At 36.9% G+C, this 22,992-nt stretch overlaps 1 protein-coding gene and 2 pseudogenes across 2 annotated transcripts; 2 read left to right on the top strand and 1 right to left on the bottom strand.

Annotated features, from left to right (window-relative positions):
• Window positions 1-227: 227 nt before the first annotated feature.
• LOC120085749 (RING/FYVE/PHD-type zinc finger family protein) lies at window positions 228-22,307 on the top strand. 2 transcript variants are annotated; one of them, XM_090317566.1, is made up of 7 exons: window positions 228-707; window positions 3,173-3,532; window positions 7,518-7,736; window positions 7,840-8,172; window positions 8,692-8,781; window positions 8,963-9,007; window positions 20,971-22,307. In XM_090317566.1, the coding sequence occupies exons 2-7, from the start codon at window positions 3,287-3,289 to the stop codon at window positions 21,877-21,879; spliced, it is 1,842 nt and encodes a 613-aa protein (XP_090173692.1). In that variant the 5' UTR covers window positions 228-707; window positions 3,173-3,286; the 3' UTR covers window positions 21,880-22,307. The 2 variants fall into 2 exon arrangements, with proteins under 2 accessions (XP_090173692.1, XP_038897858.2); XM_039041930.2 differs by lacking the exon at window positions 228-707 and adding an exon at window positions 2,526-2,836.
• On the top strand, window positions 6,351-6,499 carry LOC120087433 (U2 spliceosomal RNA; annotated as a pseudogene).
• On the bottom strand, window positions 10,354-11,807 carry LOC120085751 (profilin pseudogene; annotated as a pseudogene).
• Window positions 22,308-22,992: the final 685 nt, after the last annotated feature.

Raw genomic sequence — 22,992 nt, 5'->3', positions numbered from 1 at the left:
TGGTTTATATGTTTCATATGATGAAATATTAAAACTATAGGTTATAAATATAATATGATAAGTTGGTTATCATATTTATTTATAATATATTGATTATATGATGATTAATTTATTTTTCTCTAATGAGTGGGAGGTTATTGGAAGTTTTATGGTAACCGTGAGTTAAAAGGAAAATTGTTTTCCAAATTTAGTAGTTGCTTCATTTGGAAAGTACTCACAGAAAAGGGCTATCAAGTAAAATTGTTTTACTAAGTGATAGCCGTTGAGAGACTAAACGATCGCTTTGAGTTGACTATATGATAGTTAGTCAGCTGATAGTTGTTACACGATCGAGTAGCAAAGTCTATGTGATAGGCTTGTGTTTTCTAAACAATCGAATACATCGTCTATGCGATAGATGGTATTTCATCTCTCACTTACTCGATCGTCTACTCGCTCGCATACCTCCTATTTTTCTCAAGCCAAGATCATACAGAGTCGACAACTCCTGGATTCTCATACCGAGAATACCAAGGTAATACTTGTGGTGGTGTCCTTACTCTATTCGTGAATCGAGTTAGACTCGATTGGGTTTGAGGAGCATTTAGACATTCATGGAGGTTGTGTTCGTTGTTCGTGTTGTTGGTGTTTATGTTCATTGTGTTTGAGAGTTGCTGTGGACGCATTGTAGACTGTTCGAGGGATACTTGAAGAATGGTTATTCAAAGGTATGTATACTCTATCCCTTGAATCACTTATAGCATGCTGTAATTTCTATACATATGCATAATCTGTATGCTTCTGTTAACACTGTAATCATTGTATTCATTCTGAATGGAATTTGGAACGATCCACTTCTGCTGCTCATGGAGATCCTCGTTTGTGATTTCCTTCAGACACTTATACGATAATCCTATAAGGATTTAAGACACTTGAAAAATATGAATCAAGTTTTCGAGAACTGTACTCAATAAAGTTACAGAAATCATTATATGGATTGAAACAATCAGGATGAATGCGGTACAATTGTCTGAGTGGATATTTTTTTAAAGAAGAATATCAAAATAATCCAATATGTCCATGTGTTTTTATAAAGAAATCACAATCAAAATTTACTATCTAAGAAACAATTTGAGATGAAAAATATTGGAAAAATAAAATTTTATCTTGGCTTGCAAATTGAGCATTTAGCAAATGAGATATTTGTTCATCAGTCAACTTATTTGAACAGGTTGTATATGGACAAAGCACATTCATTAAACATTCCCATGGAAGTTCGTTAACTAGATGTAAAGAAAGGTATATACAAGACCATATATTGTATTATCAGTAAATTTATTAGCTGTATATAGTTCTTCTCCAACATAAATACATTGGAATGGAATTAAGCAGATGCTCCACTACCTGTGAGGAATGATTGATATGAGTTTATTTTATTCAAACAAATCAAATTTTGATCTAGTTGATTATACAGATTCTGGATATTTATCTGATCCACAGAAAGCTAGATCTTAATCAGGTTATTTGTTTACATGTGGAGGAATAACCATATCATGGCGATCAGTGAAACACATCATGATGGCCATTTCCTCAAATCATGCTAAAACTCTTGCAATTCAAGAGGCTAGTCGAGAATGTGTATGACTAAAATTAATGACTCAACATATTTGTGGAACATGTAACTTGTCTTCTAGTAAAAATCATCCAACGACATTATACGAAGACACTACAACATGTATAATCCAACTCAAAGGATGATATAATGACTCAACATATTTGTGGAACATGTAACTTGTCTTCTAGTAAAAATCGTCCAACGACATTATACGAAGACACTACAACATGTATAATCCAACTCAAAGGATGATATATTAAAGGAGATAGAACAAAACATATTTCATTAAAAAGAATTATACACTCATGATCTCAAAATAAATGACGACATCACTGTATAACAAATTGATTCAAAAGATAACCTGTCAGACTTATTTACAAAAACATGACCTATTGCAACATTTGAAAAATTGTTGCTTGACATTGAAATGCAACAACTCAGAGACTTTAAGTGATGTTTGCATGAGGGGAGCAAATAAATTGTTTTCTTTTAAGATTATTAGATTATATGAAATATGTAATAACCCTTCATTAGGTTTTTTTGTATTTTACTGGATCTTTTTCCTAATAAGATTTTAAGAGACATATTTCATATATATATTGAACATCTAAGGGGAAGTATTATAAATATTATAATAGATGCCTATGCTTAGTGTCCTAAAATACCAAATGTCATTTTCTCATGCGTCTTGTATTGTCCACGTGTCTTATGATTAGACATGCCTAATGTCCACGTGATGCAATATTTTAGTTGCCAAATTGTCAATATATAGTGGCATTTTATCGATTTTGTTGAGATGTTCGTGGTTGAAAATTTCAGGAGAAAAATCGCTAGATTTTCATATTCGTTTATTTTTCATAATTTGAAAATTTATTATTTTATTTATTTATAGTAGTATATTATATTTCTTCGATATTCGTGTTTCGGTGGTGTGTGTTATGGTACTCCATTTTATAACAACAATTTGTAAATCGTAAGCAAACTGCATATCCGAACCGCCTAATCGGCTGGTCCGAAGAATAAACCGCGTCGTCGGCACAAAACAGCTGCCAAACTCAGAAATTTTTTTGAAAAAAAAGGACCAAGATAAGACCGCTGGTTTAGCCAAAAAAAAAAAAAAGAGAGAGAGAGAGAAAAAGAAAAAAGAAAAGAAAAACCTTCTTCTACTGCTCTCCCGCCTCTTGGATTTTGGAGTTTTCCATTTCAGTTGCATCTTCTTTACACCACATTTTCTTTGCTCAAGTATGCCTCTCTCTCGCTCTCTCTCGTTCCTCTTTATTCCGTTTATTCTTTTTCAAATTCATTTGTTTTTTTGTATCTGTTTTGTTGCTGAGAAAGGGAGAAGAATGGAGTATTTTCGATTTTTGTAGTTTCATTATTCAGCATTTTGTTTAGGAGCTAGTGGATTAGTTTGAAGTAACTGCTTATTTGTTGAATATGTCGAAGTTAAGGCTTTTCCTAGACAGGGGAAGTTGCAGAGATAATTTTAGTGCCAGTATTTTTTGGTTTTGTGTTTTTCTTACCAAATATAACATATTTCTCCAAGTCAACTAAGTGTGTTTTTCGGTTCCTATCTAGTTTTTCGAAGCTTGGGTGTGTGGATTCAACGGGAATTTTCAGAATCTAGTAACACATGCGACCATCGGAACCCTAATCCTATCTGGAATTTAGGGTTTTTATCTTGCCGGGCAGATGGTTATTGAAGATGGGAACAGTAATGGGGATTGCACGGGATGCGCTTTGGAGGTCAAGTTCGTGAAGAGGGAGGCAGTGGAAAACGGAATCGGAAAGGGGGTTTTGAATGTTGTTACTACAGGGGTTCCAGGAACTAGCGATGGCTTTCGAACTTACAAGAGGCGGAAGCAGATTAGATTGACTTCTGGGAGCGAATGCAAGGGAGATAGCAAGACTCATGTTGAAGCTGCTGGTCAATTAGTGGTTCGGGTTTCTAACCCTTTCAATCCATTTCAAATTCAGTTAATTATGTGCACCTATTCCATTTCACTCCAAATTAGTTTAACCTTGTGTTTCTTTACTGCTTTTTTGTTGGATTTAAACTTGGCCTGGTACTTGTACTAAATAAACTGTAAGTTGAGATGTAATTAAATATGAAACCTGTTAAATTCTTTGAAGTATCAAGGAAAAGTCGGAACTTGAAATTTTGGATTCTACACACAGAATTTAACCTTTGAATAACATATAAAACTTAAGGACATCTACATCTACTTTAAGTGCATTTGTTCTCAAGGTATAATGAGGGTGGTTAGGGAAAGCTGTTGAACTGCTTTCAAATTTTTCATCATCATACTACCGAAAAACTGTTGGGAACCAAGGTGGTTATGGTGCCTTTGTCCCACATTGGTTAGAATGAAATGACCAATGTGGTACATAAGTGGCTTGGCTCTCCCACCCTAATAGCTAGCTTTTGGGGTGTGGTTCTCCAAGGTGCTTAAGTACCTAATAATGGTATCAAAGTCAGTTGTTGACGTTTCAATGGATTGGTGGAGGGTTCTGATCGGGTGTGATCCCGAGTGAAGTACCGTTGGAGTAGCCGCCTAGACGTAAGCTTTCCGGGGATGGGGTATTGTTGGGAACCATGGTAGTTATGGGATGTCTTAGTCCCACATTAGTTAGAATGGGATGACCAATATGGTACTTAAGTGGCTCGGCTCTCCCACCCCAATAGTAGACTTTTGGAGTGTGGTTTTCCAAGGTGTTTAAGTGCCTAACAAAAACTTGTCAGTGAATTGACTGTTTTTGTCAGATGGTAGGATACTTGGAATGTAGAGTTGCTGAAACCAGATTTGATGTGATGAAACCCTTCAAGATTTATGACATTCTTTTTCTTTAGGAATTTGTAAGAAAGAATTGATGTTTTGATTGTTTTTTGGGGTAGAATAAATGGTTTAGTCTCCATCTAGTTTTCAAGTATACTAGGGATTGTACATGTGTGGAGGCCTTGATCTTATGTTTTTGTAGGTCTTCGGTGGATTTTTTATCCAGTCCTTATTATAATTTATCTTGTTATGATTTTGTTTTTTTTAAATAAAGAAACTCTATGTTCAGAAATCAAATGCAGTTATGATGAGTTAAGCACTGATTATTTGTTTCTAATTGCAATTTATGAAGTGATTATGGAATGGTTCATAATTGATATGCACACAGCTTTTTTTTCTTTTTCCAAAATTGCCAATGGTATTTATTTGGCTGGCAGTCATTAAAGAAAACGTTTCATAGGATTGTGCAACTTTGGCCCTCTTGGATATTTGTATAACTGGAAACCCAGTTGTGGATCTTTTTCTTTCGGAGAGAGACTCGCTGGTGTTGAGTTTTGAGACAGGATCAAGTAGTTTGCCATTAGATTAGGCATGTTGAGATTTTTGTGGTTTCTTCTTAAGAATTTTATTTTGGTGAAACTCTTGCGCAAGTTTCTTTCTCCAGATTTCCCAACAAAGTGAAAAGTTCATATTTATGACGGTTGACTCATGGTTTTTCTTTTGTAACATTTGATGAATAATTTCTCATAGGATCCTTTTGTTCTAGTGATTTTTTGTTTCCTTATCTTGTACTTTAAGCTATATTCAGTTTCTTAATGAAGAAACTTGTTTCTTTTTTCTAAAAAAAAAAAAAAAAAAAAAAAAAAAAAACTCATAGGTTTTCTTTTCTCTTATGTGATTGTGTGTGTGTGTGTTTTTTTTTTATTATTTGAAAAGGATACTGAAACTTTTTACGAAATGAATGCAAAGAGACTAATGCTCAAGAAATAAGAAAGAAGAAGCTAAAAGCAAAAAAGAAAAAGAAAACATCAAATCTTAGAGGTATAAAAGTTCCATACCAAAAAGAACATAACTGAGGAAACATAAACAAGGAAAAAATAGAACAAAACCAACAACTTAAAAAGAATCTTGAAAGCGTTCCAGCTGCAGCAAAAGTCTTGAAATGAAAACCCCTCAAATGACTTGGAACAAGAGCACGAAGAAGAAGCCTTTAATCGAACTACAAGGAAGAGAACATAAGAATTTTGAGAAGAGTTGGAGAAGGATTCTGAGAACTTTCCATTCAGAAAATAGAAAGGATGGCCTTGACTTGATGCTTCTGATAAAAGGAAGTCAAAGTTGACTCTCTTCTTCAAATTCCTAAAAGACAGCAAAGGGTTTCCTTCAATTATTTAATCCCGAGCACTGGGACCTTCTTACCTTTGTTGAAAGCAAATTTCGTCTTGAACATCCTGCAACCACTTCTTTAAGTAAGACTTCAAAATTCTGAGCTTCAAGAAAAAGACAAAACCCGGCCGACCCCTCCAAATATCATTGAAAGAGAGAAAGAAAATGACTTCTAGTCTTTCTTTCAAAGACCCAATATATAACAATAAAGTCTTCATCAATGCACCGAGAAACATCTTAATAGAAAGAATGTATCCTCCTTTTAAACTTATGTGATTGTATTTTATCACCTGGTATTCTTGAGATGATTCACATTTCTTTCATGTTTGTTTGAAAAGCTAAGGGTCTATTTAGTATCTTATCAAGACACAATTTTGTTTTCAGAATCATAAACATTGAGTAAAATGAATTCATTGAACTTTTGTTTGGTGGATTTATTTCTGAAAATAATATTTGAATTCTATGACTTAGAGAGTAGAAATTTTGAAAACATTATTTTCATATTTCTAGTATTGTCCAATACCAAATCTGCTACTAAAAAATAGAGTAAACATGGAATACAACTCTATCTTCCATTATATCCCTTATTTTCAATACCACTCTCGGCCTTGTGGCTAAGATCAAGTGTATTTTCTTATTAGTTTAAATCCCTTATTTTCAAATTTATGTTTTTTTGGTCCCTAACCAAACACACTATAGGTTAGGTAGAAGTTCCATTCTTTTCTTCCTTGATGGTGTTTGGGCAAATCATTTCATTTATTGCATTCTAGACAAAGCTTGATAGGGTGCTTCCAATTACCACAGTGTTCTTTGTGAAGACGTGGTTAAGGACGTATTCTCTCCCATTATTTGGAGCCTAGTTCTTTTAAAGCTTTGACGCTTATTGGGTGCATGCTTACACTAGAAGACCAAATTATTTCAATCTTTCTGTCATTAGATATTTATGTTTAGGGTGGAATAGGAACATTGTTTAGATAGGAGTTCAGACATGCTTGATGATGAAACAGGAACCTATATGAAATGACATTAATTAGCTGGCACATTACTGTAGGAAAATGAGGACCTTGTCAGACTGAAGGACATAAAAATAGAGTATCTTTTATTTATGTATCTATAAGAAGATTTACACACAGTTATCTATTCATTTAAAGAGTGATTTTCTCAATGAGATTATCTGTTTGTCTTATTGCACCTGATTCCTAAACACTTCACTACTATTGTTGTTGTTTTTATTATATCTGAAACTTTTTTCTCTCTCATGCCCGACATGTCATTATCTTCAAAATCATTACAGTTTTTCTTTGGTTTTGGGCCCACTTTGTTTTGACATGGGGAGACTTTGCATGCCTCTATACTAGCTTCAGAGACCTCGAGAACTTTCCTTTCATAGTTTTCCATTTGGAGGCTTGAACTAAAGACTTTGTTAACCTTTCTTAAACATCCCAGATCCTTAGGGCCATTGTGCAGTTTAACCACATTCTTTAGGGTTTCACAAGATTGAGGACAGAAGAGAAGTTATTTCCTTTGTGATGTTTTTCTTATTTTTTGGGAACTTGGGAAGTTTGATTGAAGATAAATAGATCAGTTTTCATACAGTTATTGTAATCATACAAATAAAACAAAGAACCATCTGCTTTACATAGATTCATCTGACGCAATGGACTAAAAACATAATTTTCTCTATATGCTTCTATGTTTAGATGCTCTGGTATATGGTGTGTTGGTTTTTTCTCTTCTCAGTCTACTTCCTTTTGTGGCAGACTGTCGAAGAAACTTTACAGACGCTAAGAGGCATTAACTCATGTGAGCATGTCCATTCTCCAATGGTCAATTTAGATGAGTCCCCTGAGGACCTCTGGAGATCTGTTTGGTTACAGCAGATATGCCAGTCATCAGGTGTCACTGGAGGAAATGTACCAATGTGTGTCCAGGATGGCCTTGCTTCTCATTCAGGAACCAATGACCGCTCAAGATTTAGGGTTAGCTCCGAATATGTTTTCAAGTAGATCTTGTGATGGGATCTTCTTCTTTTCTTTTGGTTCAGTTTTAAATCACCATTGTTCACCTCCTGTAATTGTGCAGAAATTTGATGCTCAAGGTGCAAACAGCAATAATGACCTTGCACGTACTGGATCAGTGTCTAGCACAGTTCGGCTGGCGTCCCATAGAGAAAATGGTGATGCATCAAATGGATCGTTAGAAAATTCAAACAAATGTAGTGTTAATGAGAGTTGCCGGCGAGCTTTCCGTAGTATTATAGATTCACAGAAGTTTGTCTCATTGTGTAAGCTTCTATCTGAAAATTTCAGAGGAATCAAGGCTGATAATGTTTTTGACTTTAGTCTTGTAAACTCGAGGATCAAAGAAGGGGCTTATGAAAATTCATCTACGCTCTTCCTCTCCGACATACAACAGGCAACGTTTGATTATCTTGCTTCACTTTTTATTATTACTTTATTTTACATTTTTGCTGAATTTCTTGTGGAACTTTTTATTAATCACAATTGCTTATACAATGAATAAATATTTATTTCTAGAGAAATGGGAATCAACTTAATGTTTTTGTTCTCCCATTTTTTCCCTCATTTTTCCATGTATAATAATGCCTGCTTCTTTTCCCTATTTCTGTCAGTCCCTAATATCTATTTCAGCACGACTATCAAACATACTGTTTTCTTATTGTATTTTCGTTGTTCATATTGAAAAAGCTTGTATAAAATTGTTTGTATTCCTTATTGCACTTTTTTCTTCAGTATTCTCTTAGATTTCGTCTGGAATGTTGCTCCAAATATGCTATTCCCGATTTCCTGATTTCTAAACTTGGGGCAGTTTGTAGTATTTGTTGGTGTTGGAATTGTATTTTCAACTACAGTTGTACTCCACTAGTTGTCTTGATTTGGCATTATATAACAGTTAATGTTTGATTTTCTGCAGATATGGAGAAAGTTTCAAGCAATTGGTACTGAATTGGTATCACTGGCAGAAAGCCTCTCAGACTTTTCCAGAACTACCTATCAAGAAAAGGTGAGAACAAGTTTCTTCGGTAGTGATATGATGCTATATAAATTGTAGACTATATGTTTTAATCATCTCTATCCTATTTTCTTTTAAGAAATGCTATCTGGTTTGGTCTACAATCTATTGTGGTTTCTATTAGTTTTCGACCCTTTTATCTTGGATTTTCTTATAGCTTTAAACCTTGTAGGTGGGAGTTTCAGGGCGCAATGTATATCAAGATGGAAAGCACGAGGTAAAAGAGTTTTTATTATGTCACATTTTATATTATCCTATTAAAAAATTGCACAAAAATTTATTGACTATGTTGCCTTAGACCAATATGTGAGAAAAGGAGGATTGAAGTCCTAAGATATGGACACCACATAGTTTAATTAGACCATATTTAATTTTCATTTAGTTATAGAACTTTTTCTATTCAAATTAAGTTCTTCTGTAATCGTAGGTTTTAATAGTCACAACTGTCATTTACCACTTCAACTGTTCCACTATGTGACACCTCATTTAGGTCTTGGGATCTTGGCTAGATCTCTACCTTTTGAATTATCAACTTCATCTATTTAGTGTTGTTTCATGCATGTAAGACTCTTTTGCACTCGTCCTTGTTAATTAGTGTTGTACTTGATATTCAATAAATAATGCTGTTAGATAAGAAGCATCCTTTTGATGTACAATATGTCTATCTTCCAAATGCGTAAACTAGTGGCGTGATGTTTTATTATTATTGTTATTATTTCTTTTTTCATAAGAAAGAGAGAGCATATATTGAAGGGCGATGAGGTCCCCCTCCTGGAAGACCAAAGGGCTACAAAAGAAGGCTCAAGTTGATGTTATGTTAGATATAAAAATTAAGACTTTTCTTTTGAATGCTACAAGACAGGGAGGTTATGCCACTTAGTTAACTGGAACATAATTTCATTACCCAGAGTGGGGTGGATTGGGCATTGAAAACATAAGAGGTAGAAACTAGAAGAACTTATTACAAAATGGGTTTGGAGATTCCCCAGAAATTATAGTGAACTACGGATTTCCCAGAAAATCTAGTGAACTACGGACTTTGATATTATCTAGTGTAGGAGAGAGGTGGAGATGGATGGTTTTAGCTTCATTGGTGACCTGTGGCCCAAAGGCCGATCTAAGCTTGGTCACCGCCAGTGGTATGAAATAAGTTCAAGAATTTAAAATTTCTTCTCCCTTGTAAATAAAGAAATAAATACAATTCACCTTTTTTATACAAGTAGCGTACATACTTTAATAGCTTTGTTGAACATAGTGATTTAATTTACTTTTATTTATTTATTATTTTTTTATAGGAACCAAATAATTTCATTGATAAGATGAAATAACGAAAGGGGAACCTATCCAATGGATTACAAAAAACTTCTATGAGATAAGGTACACTTATAAAAGGAGAGACCAGTTTACACTAACTAAAGGGGACCTTGCCCATGCTTGCTTGAAAAGCTCTTGAGGAGAGACAATGTCGTTCTTCGAATTATTTAGATTCCAGTCTTTTCTTCTTTTTTAGAGAAACTATTATCTCCTCCTGTTATACAGGAGCTTGCTGCAAAAATCAACAGATAGAATAGAAGAGTAATTATAAATTTATGCTGAATTGGTTTACCACATCCATATTTGATGCTACAACATGGACCTCACTTGAAGACCACCACAATATTTCAAAGGAAAAAAAAAAGTGAAAGAGACAACACTAATAACGAGAAGCATAAGCATCACTCCTCAAACATCAAACCCATTTCCATTCAAGAGTCTATAGACTTGTACAAACAATACACGGTTTCCGATATTTAGAGGCCCTGTTCAATGAGATAATCCCCAAGCCTTTCAACAATCATATTGCACTGACCAGGAGTCATTGGTTCATCATAGATGCCAATGACTAAAGCCAGACCAGTCTTCTTAACAGTAACCCCACCTGGGCCCTTCTTCCCACGAATAATAGCTCTAGGCTCTCCTTGGATTACCAACCAAATTTGGAGCAAGCATCCCAGGTTCATTGAAATCATTCAAGATGCCAGTAATTTCTTCAGGCTTGTGCTGAGGGAAATGTTTGCTTTTAGCCCAAACGCTGCCTATGGCCGATAATGGCTGCAGATGTGAGGTGATTGCCCTCAATTTCGCACATCAAATGATCATCGACGTAAACTTGCCATGATATCTTTCCCGGCTGCTGGCTTCTTCTTCTTCTTCGTTCTTCTGGTTCAAATCTCTTCTAGGGTTTTTCCTTTTTCTATGCTAAAATGGATTGAGAGAAAGATTCAATTTATGTCCACTGACGAAATGAGCTCCCAAATGATCCTCTCTCTCTCTAATTCCAGTTTTTTCTTATTCTTGTATTTGTAACTTCTGGGTACATCGACTTTGATTCTATTAAGCTTATTGTGAAAGGGAAATTGTTTGTTAGGGTGCCAAGTGAATGACGCAAATGCTCACAATCTATTTGTTTGTTTCTGTTTGAATACCAACTGACTAAAATTTATTTATCTACAAATTTACAAATGGGAGAGCTGGATTTTTTTTTTATGGTGATATGCATCTTGGGTTTGGAAGAAGCTGTGCGTGTGTTGGGGGGGGAGGGATTTTCATGGATTGAGAATTGAAGTGACACTTCTAAGAAGCATGATTGAAGAGGAAAATTTGTGAGAAACCCCCTCTCTTTCTTTCTTTTTTTGCTGCAACTCAAAGGGAAGACCAATTTTTATTTTTTTATCACGTGGTGCATATCATGATTCTGTTACTATTTTAACAGAAGGATTAAATTATTACCAATTATAAAGTCCATAGTCTAAATCGTTACTTTTATGAAAGTTCAGACCAATAGTGATTTTTAACATTTTTTTTTTTATGAATCATTTTTCCTTTGTTTGGTTAATCCTTCTCCCTCGAGTGTATGTCTTTGCCTTGTTGTGGAGGTGAATTCTAAGAAGGTTTAATTTGTCGTATGGTAAGTGCTCCTAGTGAATACCTTGGATTGAGTAGGGTTGATCAAAACCAATCTGACAAACCAAGTCCATGGCGACGTTGGTCAGTTGGTTTTATGAGGGTTTAGTTGGTGTTGGTTTTGCTACATGCTTAACTAAATGGTTGGTTAGTCGCAGTGGCTATTGAAGAATTTTCAGACCAATGGATGACTTTTTCTTTCAAAAGAGAAAAAAACTATGAAATCAGTGCTTTAGTGTTGCACGTTGCAAACTGTAGTGAGCAGTCTTTTCATTTACTTTTCAAGGAAATGCAATGTAATGAATTTTTTTATTTTATTCTCTTTTTCTTTTTTCTTTTGTCTTCTTGTCACCAATCTTCCATGACATTGGTAAGAGTCTTCTCCTTTCTCTTTATTTCTTTCTCCCTTTCTACGAAATTGGTAACTTTCTAACCATTTCTCTTTTATCTCCTCCTTCAATGTTCTTCTCTATTTGATAAGTGCCCACAATGCTTAAATTTATGCAAAGCTAGGTACTTCTAGGATCCTTGTAAACACTCACAAATAAGATTGTTAAATCACCAATTGACTAAAAAACTTGAGATGATGGGTGAAGATAGATTTAATATTGAAATCAGTGCTTAGTGTTGCACGTTGCAAACTGTAGTGAGCAGTCTTTTCATTTACTTTTCAAGGAAATGCAATGTGAACTTTTTTATTTTATTCTCTTTTTGTCTTGTCACCAATCTTCCACAACATTGGTAAGAGTCTTCTCCTTTCTCTTTATTTCTCTCTCCCTTTCTACGAAATCGGTAACTTTCTAACCAGTTCTCTTTTATCTCCTCCTTCAATGTTCTTCTCTATCTGATAAGCGCCCACAATACTTAATTTATGCAAAGCTAGGTACTTCTAAGATCCTTGTAAACACTCACAAATAAGGTTGTTAAATCACCAATTGAGCAAAAAACTTGAGTTGATTGGTGAAGATAGAATTAATATTGTGTCAATACTTTAACACTATCCCTCACTTATGAGCTTGAAAATTTTTAGAAGACCCAACGAGTGGAAATCAATATTAATAAAGGAGGAATTAACATTGCAAGAGTTTGAACACAGGACCTCATGTTCTGATACCATGTTAGATAACATGGGATTTCATCTAAAAACTAATTGCCTATGAGAGGAGTAACCAATTTATCTTATTAAGATCGTAAGGTCCCTTGATATTTCTAGGATTCTCAATAGAGTTTATCATTCTTGGATTAGATCCAAATTTTTCGTTTTTGGATTGAATGTCCGTTTGGGATTCTTCCCCCTCATGTATGGATAATTGTTGAATAATACTTCTATTCCAAGATTCGTAGTCTACATCAATTTGGTATCAGAGCGCCTTCATGGAAGGGCTTGATGGTGATCGAGAACACCAACAAGCTTCCCAACCTCCAAGATGCAGAAGTATCCTTCTCCACATCTGAAATCGTGAACGGAAGACTTGGCAATTTGGATATCTTTGTAAGTGGTTTATTGGATAAGATGATTACAATGCAGACTTCAATGGCTATTATGAAACAATCAATTGAGAAATTGACTTTTGAAGTAAGAAAGATAGCCAATAATCAATCAAGAATCCAAGATAATCCTATCAATCAAGAAAACCTTAAAAACAAAGGGCAGATTCTTCAAGAACGTCAAGCCATTCAACCTCGTGTCCAAGAACTTGTGGGCTTTGCAAGATCTCCAAGATGGAAGAAGGCAATCTAGACAGCAAAGACTTCTTGAGATTCATCTTATTAATGTGGCAAGAAACCTATAAATTGGGCATTTCCATCTGATAAAAATAAAAGTAGAAAAAGGGAAAAACACAAGACTAATTTACGTGGAAAACCCTAGGCCAGGGTGAAAAAACCACGATCGAATCTTATTATTAAGTTTTCACTGAAATACAGAAAGACTATTCAAATAAATAGACAGACAGGAAGCCCTAGGCCCATAAGTAAATTACAAATAAACCCCTAGGGCAAACCAACCCTTTTTAAAACACTCCCCCTCAAGTTGGGGCATAAATATCGATCAGACCCAACTTGCTGACACAGTAATCAAAACTTTGTCTTAACAACCCCTTTGTAAGGACCTCTGCAATCTGCTGATTTGAAGGGATGTAGGGAATACATATGCTCCCATTGTCCAGTCTTTCTTTAATGAAATGTTTGTCAATGACGTGTTTGGTCCTATCGTGCTGGACCGGATTGTTGGCAATACTTATTGCTGCTTTATTGTCGCAAAACAACTTCATTGGAAGCTCACTGTCTTGTCGAAGATCTGTTAATACTTTCTTCAACCAGATCTCTTCATATATCTCCAAACACATGACCCTGTACTCAGCTTCTGCACTACTCCTGGCAACCACTCCCTGTTTCTTACTTCTCCAAGTGACCAGATTGCCCCAGACAAATGTACAATATCCAGACATAGACTTTCTATCAACAGCAGATCCAGCCCAGTCCAAATCTGTATATACTTCTATACCATGTTTACTAGACTTCTTGAATAGAAGACCTTTACCAGGAGTGCCTTTAAATACCGTAAGATGCGTTCAACAGCTGTCATATGTTCTTCATAGGGAGCTTGCTCAATTTACTAACAACACTCACGGCATATGATATATCAGGTCTCGTGTGAGATAAATATATCAACTTCCCGACTAATCGCTGATATCTTTCTTTGCTAACGGGGGCTCCATTATTAACATTACTCAATTTGACATTATACTCTGCAGGGGTGTCTACAGGTTTACACCCAGTCATTCCTGTTTCTTTGAGGAGATCTAGAGTATACTTTCGTTGTGAGACAGATATACCCTCTTTCGATCGAGCCACCTCCATCCCAAGAAAGTATCGCAATTTTCTCAGATCTTTAATTTCAAATTCTTCAGCCATCTTTGTTTTAAGTTTCATAATTTCATCAGTATCATCACCAGTCATAACAATGTCATCTACATACACAATAAGTACTGAAGTCTTTCCTGAACTCGACCTTTTTGTAAACAACGTGTGGTCTGAGTGCCCCTGATCATACCCCTGAGCTTTAACAAACGTGGTGAATGTGTCAAACCAGGCTCTTGGCGACTTTCAACCCATACAGAGACTTCTTCAATCTACAAACCCAATGGTTAAACTGGTGTTCGAAGCCAGGCGGAGGGCTCATATAGACTTCTTCTTCGAGTTCTCCATTAAGAAACACATTCTTCACATCCAACTGGTGCAAAGGCCAATCTTTATTAACGACAACAGATAATAGTACCTGGATCGTATTGAGTTTGGTTACAGGAGAGAATGTCTCAGAGTAATCAATACCAAAGGTTTAAGTAAAGCTTTTGGCTACCAGTCTCGCCTTATATCTATCAATCGAGCCATCGGATTTGTACTTGACAGTAAATACCCATTTACATCCAATCGTCTTGTGCCCCTCAGGAAAAGCAACCTATTCCCATGTTCCATTTTTCTCTAGGGCTCTTATTTCTTCCATAATTGCAGCCCTCCACTCGGGAGTTTCCATGGCAACTTGTATATTACTTGGAATCATTACTGTATATAGACTGGTAGTAAGAGCCTTGAACTCAGGAGATAGGTTACTATATGTCATGTAACTATGCATAGGAAACTTTGTACATGACCTAGTCCCTTTTCTCAAAGCAATTGGAAGATCAAGAGACGTATCACGGTTTTCCTTTTCTCCACGTTCCTTACTGCAGCTAGCCATCTGATCTATGGATCTTTTGTCAGGACTTGCCACACAATCACCTTCCCTTCCATTCTGCATCAATCTCTATATCTCTGTCCATTCTACAATTATCAGTCTCAACACAATCATCAATATCACAAATAGGGATATTCATACCTGGAACTGAGACCGAATCAGACTCATGAACTGGAACCGGAGAGGCGACAGGTGGCACTGTTTCCTTCCTGAGATTCTTCCTGTAGTAAATTATCCAAGGGACTCGATTAGTGGGAAGAACAAGACTAAGAAGAACAGGGCTAGGATGTTCAGGTTCAGCCGACATCTTTAGGAGAATGGAGTACGTGGATCAGTTAGCTTCTTCACTAGGACGCTCCCCCTGAAGAGGACTAACGGGGAAAAACGGTTGATCCTCGAGAAAAGTGACGTCCATAGACACAAAGTACTTCCGAGACGAGGGATGATAACACTTGTACCCACGTTGATGGAGAGGGTACCCAACAAAGACGCATTTCTGGGCACGAGGAGTGAATTTCGTACGATTGGAACCATGGATATGGACAAAGACAACACATCCAAATACTCGCAGAGGTACGTTAGGAATTGACTGGGTGTTGGGATACAATTCTTTGAAACATTCAAAAGGAGTATGGAAGGACAAGACACGGGAAGGCATGCGGTTGATAAGGTGGGCTGCAGTGAGGATAGCATCGCCCCACAAATAGGAAGGAAGAGAGGTAGATATCATAAGGGAACAGGCGACCTCTACCAGATGTTTATTTTTCCTCTCGACAACTCCGTTTTGCTGGGGAGTATAGGCACACGAGCTTTGATGGATAATTCCTTTAGATACCAGGAAGTCTCGGAATGAGTTATTAATGAATTCACGCCTGTTGTCACTCCGAAAAATGGCAATTTTTGTGTTGAACTGGGTTTCTATGGTCGCATAAAATTGTTGGAAAACAGTGGACACCTCAGACTTATCGGTCAAAAGGAAGATCCAGGTCAATCTGGTGTGATCGTCAATAAAGGTGACGAACCACCGTTTGCCTGTAGAGGTAGTGGTAGGTGAGGGACCCCAGACATCACTATGGATAAGACTGAATGGTCTGGACGACTTGTAAGGTTGAGAGTGGAACAAAATACGACTTTGTTTAGCCGGATACACACATCGCACTGTAAGGATGACATATTAATATTATGAAATAAATGTGGAAAAAGGTACTTCATATATTGAAAACTGGGATGTCCCAGACGGTAATGCCATAACATAAAATCAGTTTCAACAACAGAGAAATTCAAAGAAATAAAACTAGTCCTATAACCATCCTTAAAGGAAGTTTCATCAGTCAGGAAATAGAGCCCCCTACGTGTCGGGCAGTACCAATCGTTGTTCCCGAGCCCAGATCCTGAAACAAAACAATGTCGGGTGAGAAAACAGTCTGACAGTTCAAGTCCCTTGTAATTTTACTAACAGATAGTAAGTTATACGAAATTTCAGGAACATGCATCACGCAATATCAAACCATCAAACGGAGAAAGATGTCCTTCCCCTGCGATAGGGGTAAAGGAGCCATCTGTGATTTTAATCTTTTCATTGCCGGCACTCGGGTGATATGATATAAAATGATCAGAAGACCCGGTCAGATGATCTATTGCTCCAGAATCCACAATCCAAGGTCGTTTACCATTAATGCTAATAAAACCAAAAGACCGAGTCGTACCTGAGTGTGCAATTGCACTGACCCCAATAGCACTTAAGTTATTCTGACTGTCAGCTTGAGGCGGAGTCAAAGTCTTGTCATTTGCCGAGTCACTGGCCAGAGCACGTCCAGAACCAGCCTTGTCCTGTGACTGACGTCGTTGGTAATTTGGAGGTTTTCCATGAAGCTTCCAACACTGGTATTTCGTGTGCCATGGTTTTTTGCAATGCTCATAGATAGGTGGAGGTTTCTTGTCACTATCTGATCCAGATGACTTGGTGGCAAAAGTCGTAGCCTCAGTAGACGTAACAACTGAAATATTCATGGCCTTAGATCTGTCTTCTTCGAGGCGTATTTCAGAGCACACTTCCCTCAGTGACGGTGTAGGACGTTGGCCCAAAATCCTGTTGCGAACACTGTCATATTTTGGCTTTAACCCCGCCAGAAAATCATACACACGATCTGCTTCCTCAAGTTTGGAATACTGCGTCCCATCATGTGTACATCTCTAGACAATCTCACGACATAAGTCAATTTCTTGCCATAACAAGGACAATTTGTTGAAATATGACGTGATGTCCATAGCTCCTTGCTTACATTCATGAACTTGTTTGCGTAAGGTATAAAGGCGGGATGCATTCTGCTTCTGCGAATACAACTGCTGTACTGCATCCCAGATCTCTTTGGCAGTCGTCGTATAAAGTAACGGTCTGCCAATTTGAGGTTCCATGCTACTCATTAGAACTGATCGTAGCAATGAATCTTCTGCTCTCCAAATACGCTTGTGGGGACTACCGGGTTCAAGTTTGGCTATCTCCCCAATTAGATAGCCAAATTTCTGTCTTCCTTCCAGAGCCATTCGTATGGATTGAGACCAAGAAAAATAATTTTCGCCATTCAACTTTTCTCCAATTATAATTCTTGCAGAGTGTTTTATCGATCCAGATAATAAATTCGTGGCAGGTAAAGAATGGAAAGAGTTTACCGGGTTCTCGGAGCCTAGCTGTAAATTTGACGATTCCGGTTGAACTATTTTTGAGTTTGTACCAAGAATCGACTCGAAATTCGCGAGCTGTTGCTGGAGGAAAAAAAATTTGCTTTTAATCTCATCAAAACACTCTCCGGTCAGACCGGCCGGAGAATTCTTCGGAAAAACGACCAGACCGGCGTCACTCTGTAGTCAAAGAGGACCGGCCGTCCTACCACCGGAGGTTGCTGGTCAGAAAACTCCCTCGATCGGTCGCGCAACCCGGTGTGGTCGACATCCCTAGGGTTCGAAGTCGCAGCTGGGAGTTCACGTCTGGGTTGCGCGAAGATGCCTGGGAGATCGGCCGGCCTGTTGTGCACGAAGACACCTGGGGGTGCTGTAGGACAATCGGCGGATCTGGTCGATTGAAGAAGGGTCAACAGATCAGAACCTGAAGAAGGGTCGCCGAACACCATCTGGGCTGCTGGACGATAGGCTGGATCTCGCCGAACACTATCTGCCCTTGATGAATTGGGTTGTCTGCGGCTGAAGGGTGGCTGGGCATCGCTCAGATCTGGGCGCGATCCGATCTGTCCGTCGATGGATTGGGTTGTCGTTCCGGTGACACTCATTTGTTGAAGAAGGCGAGGTAAGGTAGTCTCTAGGTATTGTTGGACAGCTTCCTTAATCGTGTTAGCTATCTCAAAATTCGTCGTCGAAGGAGACTCATCAATGGTGGCTAGGGTTTCATGGCCTAGGGTTTCGTCCCCTTGCTCTGATACTATGATAAAAATAAAAGTAGAAAAAGGGAAAAACACAAGACTAATTTATGTGGAAAACCCTAGGCCAGGGAGAAAAAACCACGATCGAATCTTATTATTAAGTTTTCAGAAAGACTGTTCAAATAAATAGACAGACAGGAAGTCCTAGGCCCATAAGTAAATTACAAATAAACCCCTAGGGCAAACCAACCCTTTTTCAACACCATCCAAGAGTAGCCAATTTTGATTTCCCAAGAGGCTCCCCACATGAACTTCAACCGTGGTACAGGGGTCAAAATCAACTTCTAGCCCATCCCATGTGCCAACAAGGAAACTTTCTTCTCAATTCGTTGGGATTTTATTCAAATTCTTCAGATAATGAAATCGTGGGCAACCAATTTCAAGATTATCAAATTTGATATTCCCATTTTCAAGAAACTCGTCCAACTTATCATAGTGGTCAACATCACCCACCGTTTAGACATAGTGACCAAGAATCTTTTCGAGACTATCAAGATTGGCAATACCAAAATGTGAATCGTCAATCTTGGCACCAAGAATCAGATTATAGAATGAAAATTGACCACCCTGCTATTATCCAGGCCTATGGGGAAAAGAAGCTGAGAGGAACTTTGGTGGATATGACTTCTATTGGAAGAACATCCTTTCTATACAATCGGTGAAGGCTATTGATCCACTAAGGAGGGAGCTTTTTTCTTTGCTTAAAGATACTGGCTCGGTCAGTGGGTACTCAAACACCTACAATGCTTGGAGTCTTGATGAACTTGATGAAAAATTTATGTCTGGACTTTTTATCACAATGTTTTTGTTCAAGATGTAGGTTGGTTTGATCATACTCGGTTGAATAAGTTTATTTTATTTTCTTGATTGTTTCAATTTTTTTTCCTTTTCAAAACTCGAGGACGAGTTTTCTTTTTGGATGGGTAGTATGATGTTAGAAGAATGAGGTTAATTGGGTAATTGGGTAATTGGGTAATGTTCTTGGTTAATTCATTTTTTACCCTCACTTATTAAAACTCTATAAATAAGAGTTTTCCTCATCTATGGACAGTTATTGAATAATACTTCTACTCCAAGAATTCTACAAGATTCGTAGTCTACATCGTCGGGTCCCTTGTTAGGTTCAATGTTTCTCTGTGGTCCTGGATGAAACCTTTTTGTAATGTCCCTTTAGGTCTTGTTTTACTTGATTGGAGCTCTGAAAGTTCAGTTATTCATAAAAAAAAATAATAAAAAAGAAAAAAACTCTTTGGGTACTGTTTCCTTACAAGCCCACCTACTTTTAGTTTTTAAAATTTGTACGTCACATATCTGTGCCCGTGTGTTGTTTGAGATACAGATATTCAGATATGATATTTATTATAATTTACTGCATTTTCTGGTTGGCTTCTTTTCTTTTGTAGTTTTCTTTCTCACTCTATAGGTTGTGTACAGTAGAAGGTTCTGATTTTTTGCATCTTGTATCTCTTTTTTATATGCTAAAGGGGGCTTAGAATCGTATCCTCATTTCTCAGTATGTTATGACTCAACATCAGAATGGTTTTCAAAAAAATAAATAAATAAATAAAAGACAAAAAAACAAAAACAAAAACAAAAAAAAGAAGGAACATCAGAGGGAAATCAAGAATTCCCACTTGAAACAAAAACATAAAGGAACTGACCTTCAAAGTCTAGGCAGCATGAAAATTTCTTCTCTGAAAGGTATTTCCCAACCACTAATTCTAAGATATATAAGGATAAGGCAACTGTAAGGCAAATATCCGTAGTATATCAGAGTTTAGTGGATAGGGTCCATCTCAAAGATGATAGTTCGATTTCAGGTTGAACTAAAAAATTTCAGGTGTATATCCCAATTGGATATCAACGTGGCATGATTAGGAATGCATCTAAACCATGTCCTAGTTATGATTTCACATTTTTTTTATCCTAAGTGCATTAATTTGTTGAGAGGGTTTGTAACATCATTAAAGCTAATTTATTAATTGTCTTCTCATGCATCTGTTTAGAGTTGGATTTTTAAAATGATTTGTTTTTTTCTGCTGACATGCAAATTTCTTGTCCACTTAGGACTCTACTTGGGATTCACACTCTCATGCTAAAGCAGAACATATGGATGGTTATGGAGCGTATAAAGTTTGTGCCTGCAGAAGCTGTGGAGAGAAAGCAGAAGGGATTGATTGTCTGGTTTGTGACTCATGCGAGGAAATTTACCATATTTCCTGCATCAAACCTCCCGTCAAAGAGATTCCCCTTAAGAGTTGGTACTGTGCTAATTGCATTGCAAGTGGATTTAGTTTGCGTCATGACAACTGTGTAGTGTGTGAGAGGTTGAATATACCCACGACGCTAGCCAATGGAGTTGATGTTATTCTGGAAACAAGTGAACACAATCATGGGGATGAGAATCCGAACTATTGTATGGAGGATGGTACTGAACAGCTGAAGGAAGGCAAAGATTTGGGTCCTTGCAAAATTTGTGGAAATGGAGTAGTAGAAGGTGATGATAAATATAGAATATGCAGCCACCTGTTCTGCCCTCATAAATACTATCACATCAGGTGCTTGACTAAGAAGCAGTTAAAATCTTACGATACATGCTGGTATTGCCCTTCTTGTCTTTGCAGAGCATGCCTCATAAATAAAGACGATGACAAGATTGTTCTATGTGATGGCTGTGATCATGGATTCCACATTTATTGTATGAGACCCCCACTTGCTGCAATTCCTAAAGGAAAATGGTTTTGTAGCAAATGTGCAGCTGGAATCCAGGCAATACGCAGCGTGAAAATGGCATATGAGAATTTTGAAAACAAGCAAAGTAAGAGAGGTAAAGATACATTTGGGGTTTATGGAAATTCGGGCAAGGAACGGATAAATGGAGGTGATGAGGAATCGGATACAGGAAGGGGAGGAATGGATATGCTTCTTACTGCAGCCAAGACTCTAAATTATGAAGAGGGTCTGGCTAACCTTTGATATAAATATTTGATTCGACAGATGGTCTGAAGCTCTAAAATTCCATGCGACTGATTACACATTTTAATTCTCATAGAATTTTGTTTCATTATGTTTTCATGGACGTAAATTTCATTAGGTTTTGGACACTTAGATATGCTGACTTTTCGAAAATTGTTACGTGGAATGATGTCTGTAGGCTGTGTAAAAGAAACTTGGCACATCTTAAAATGAAGAGACTGAGAAACCAGGATGCTGTTTGAAAAAAAGGAGAACCAGGTGAGAATCAACCTTGTATTGTTTTACTCATTTTGTACCATGAAGTATATAATCTTCGGGGATCATGAGAATGTCGATGTTTCGACTCTTGTAAAATCCATTTAACACAATGACAATCAAAGGAAATGATGCCTTTTTGTATGTATTCTTAGGCATTCTTTATTTCTTAATTGGCATTGGATATTTTAGATATATATTTATTTTATCATTTTTTGTAATGTAATATTTTGAGATTCTATATCTATTGTTGAATGATGTTTCATTCTTCAACATATTTTATGCCTCCATACATTAACCATTTATTTTCATAAGCACTCCCTAATTTATAGGTTTTTTGTCCACAAAAAAAATCAGCTTTGATACTCGTCGGATCATGCTATACTTGGAAAAAGTACATTTAAATATTACTGGAAAAACAGGTTTTACACAGCTATCAACGACTGTCCATTTAGTTGTAAGTGGAAAAATTCAGAAACGACAAGGTAAAATTTACCATCTTGATTTAAGTTAGAGGCCTAGCATTGATGGATGTGAGGAAAGTCTGACATAAACATTAATCTTAATCTTCATGAAATTGATTGGCAATATGTTAGAGGTGTTAAACTCTTGATAGTAAATAAGTAGACTAGAAAGGGCAATAGTGTCAATTCTCGTCTTAAGTTGGCCCGTGCTTGGTATTTTGTATTATCTTTTGTATTTAAGTGTTAAAGAAGTCTGTGAGAGAGATTATGACATTTTGTGCGTAACTTGAGATTATGTGTGAAGGAGAGATCCCGCTCTCTCGGATGGGTGAATTGATTACGATTTTACTTTGCATTCGTGTCTTTTGGATTGTGAATATTTAAGATCGATGGA

This window comes from Benincasa hispida, chromosome 9 (assembly GCF_027475165.1).
Source record: "Benincasa hispida cultivar pf3 chromosome 9, pf3_genome.v1.1, whole genome shotgun sequence".
Lineage (NCBI taxonomy): Eukaryota > Viridiplantae > Streptophyta > Magnoliopsida > Cucurbitales > Cucurbitaceae > Benincasa > Benincasa hispida.
The sequence above is the reverse complement of the archived record's forward strand: the minus strand, read 5'-3'. Positions and strand labels throughout refer to the sequence as shown.

Coding starts and splice junctions, on each gene's coding strand:
- LOC120085749 (XM_090317566.1), top strand. CDS start 3,287: ATGGTTATTGAAGATGGGAACAGTAATGGGGATTGCACGGGATGCGCT. Junction 7,737..7,839: donor ATGACCGCTCAAGATTTAGG/GTTAGCTCCGAA, acceptor GTAATTGTGCAG/AAATTTGATGCTCAAGGTGC. Junction 8,173..8,691: donor TCCTCTCCGACATACAACAG/GCAACGTTTGAT, acceptor GATTTTCTGCAG/ATATGGAGAAAGTTTCAAGC.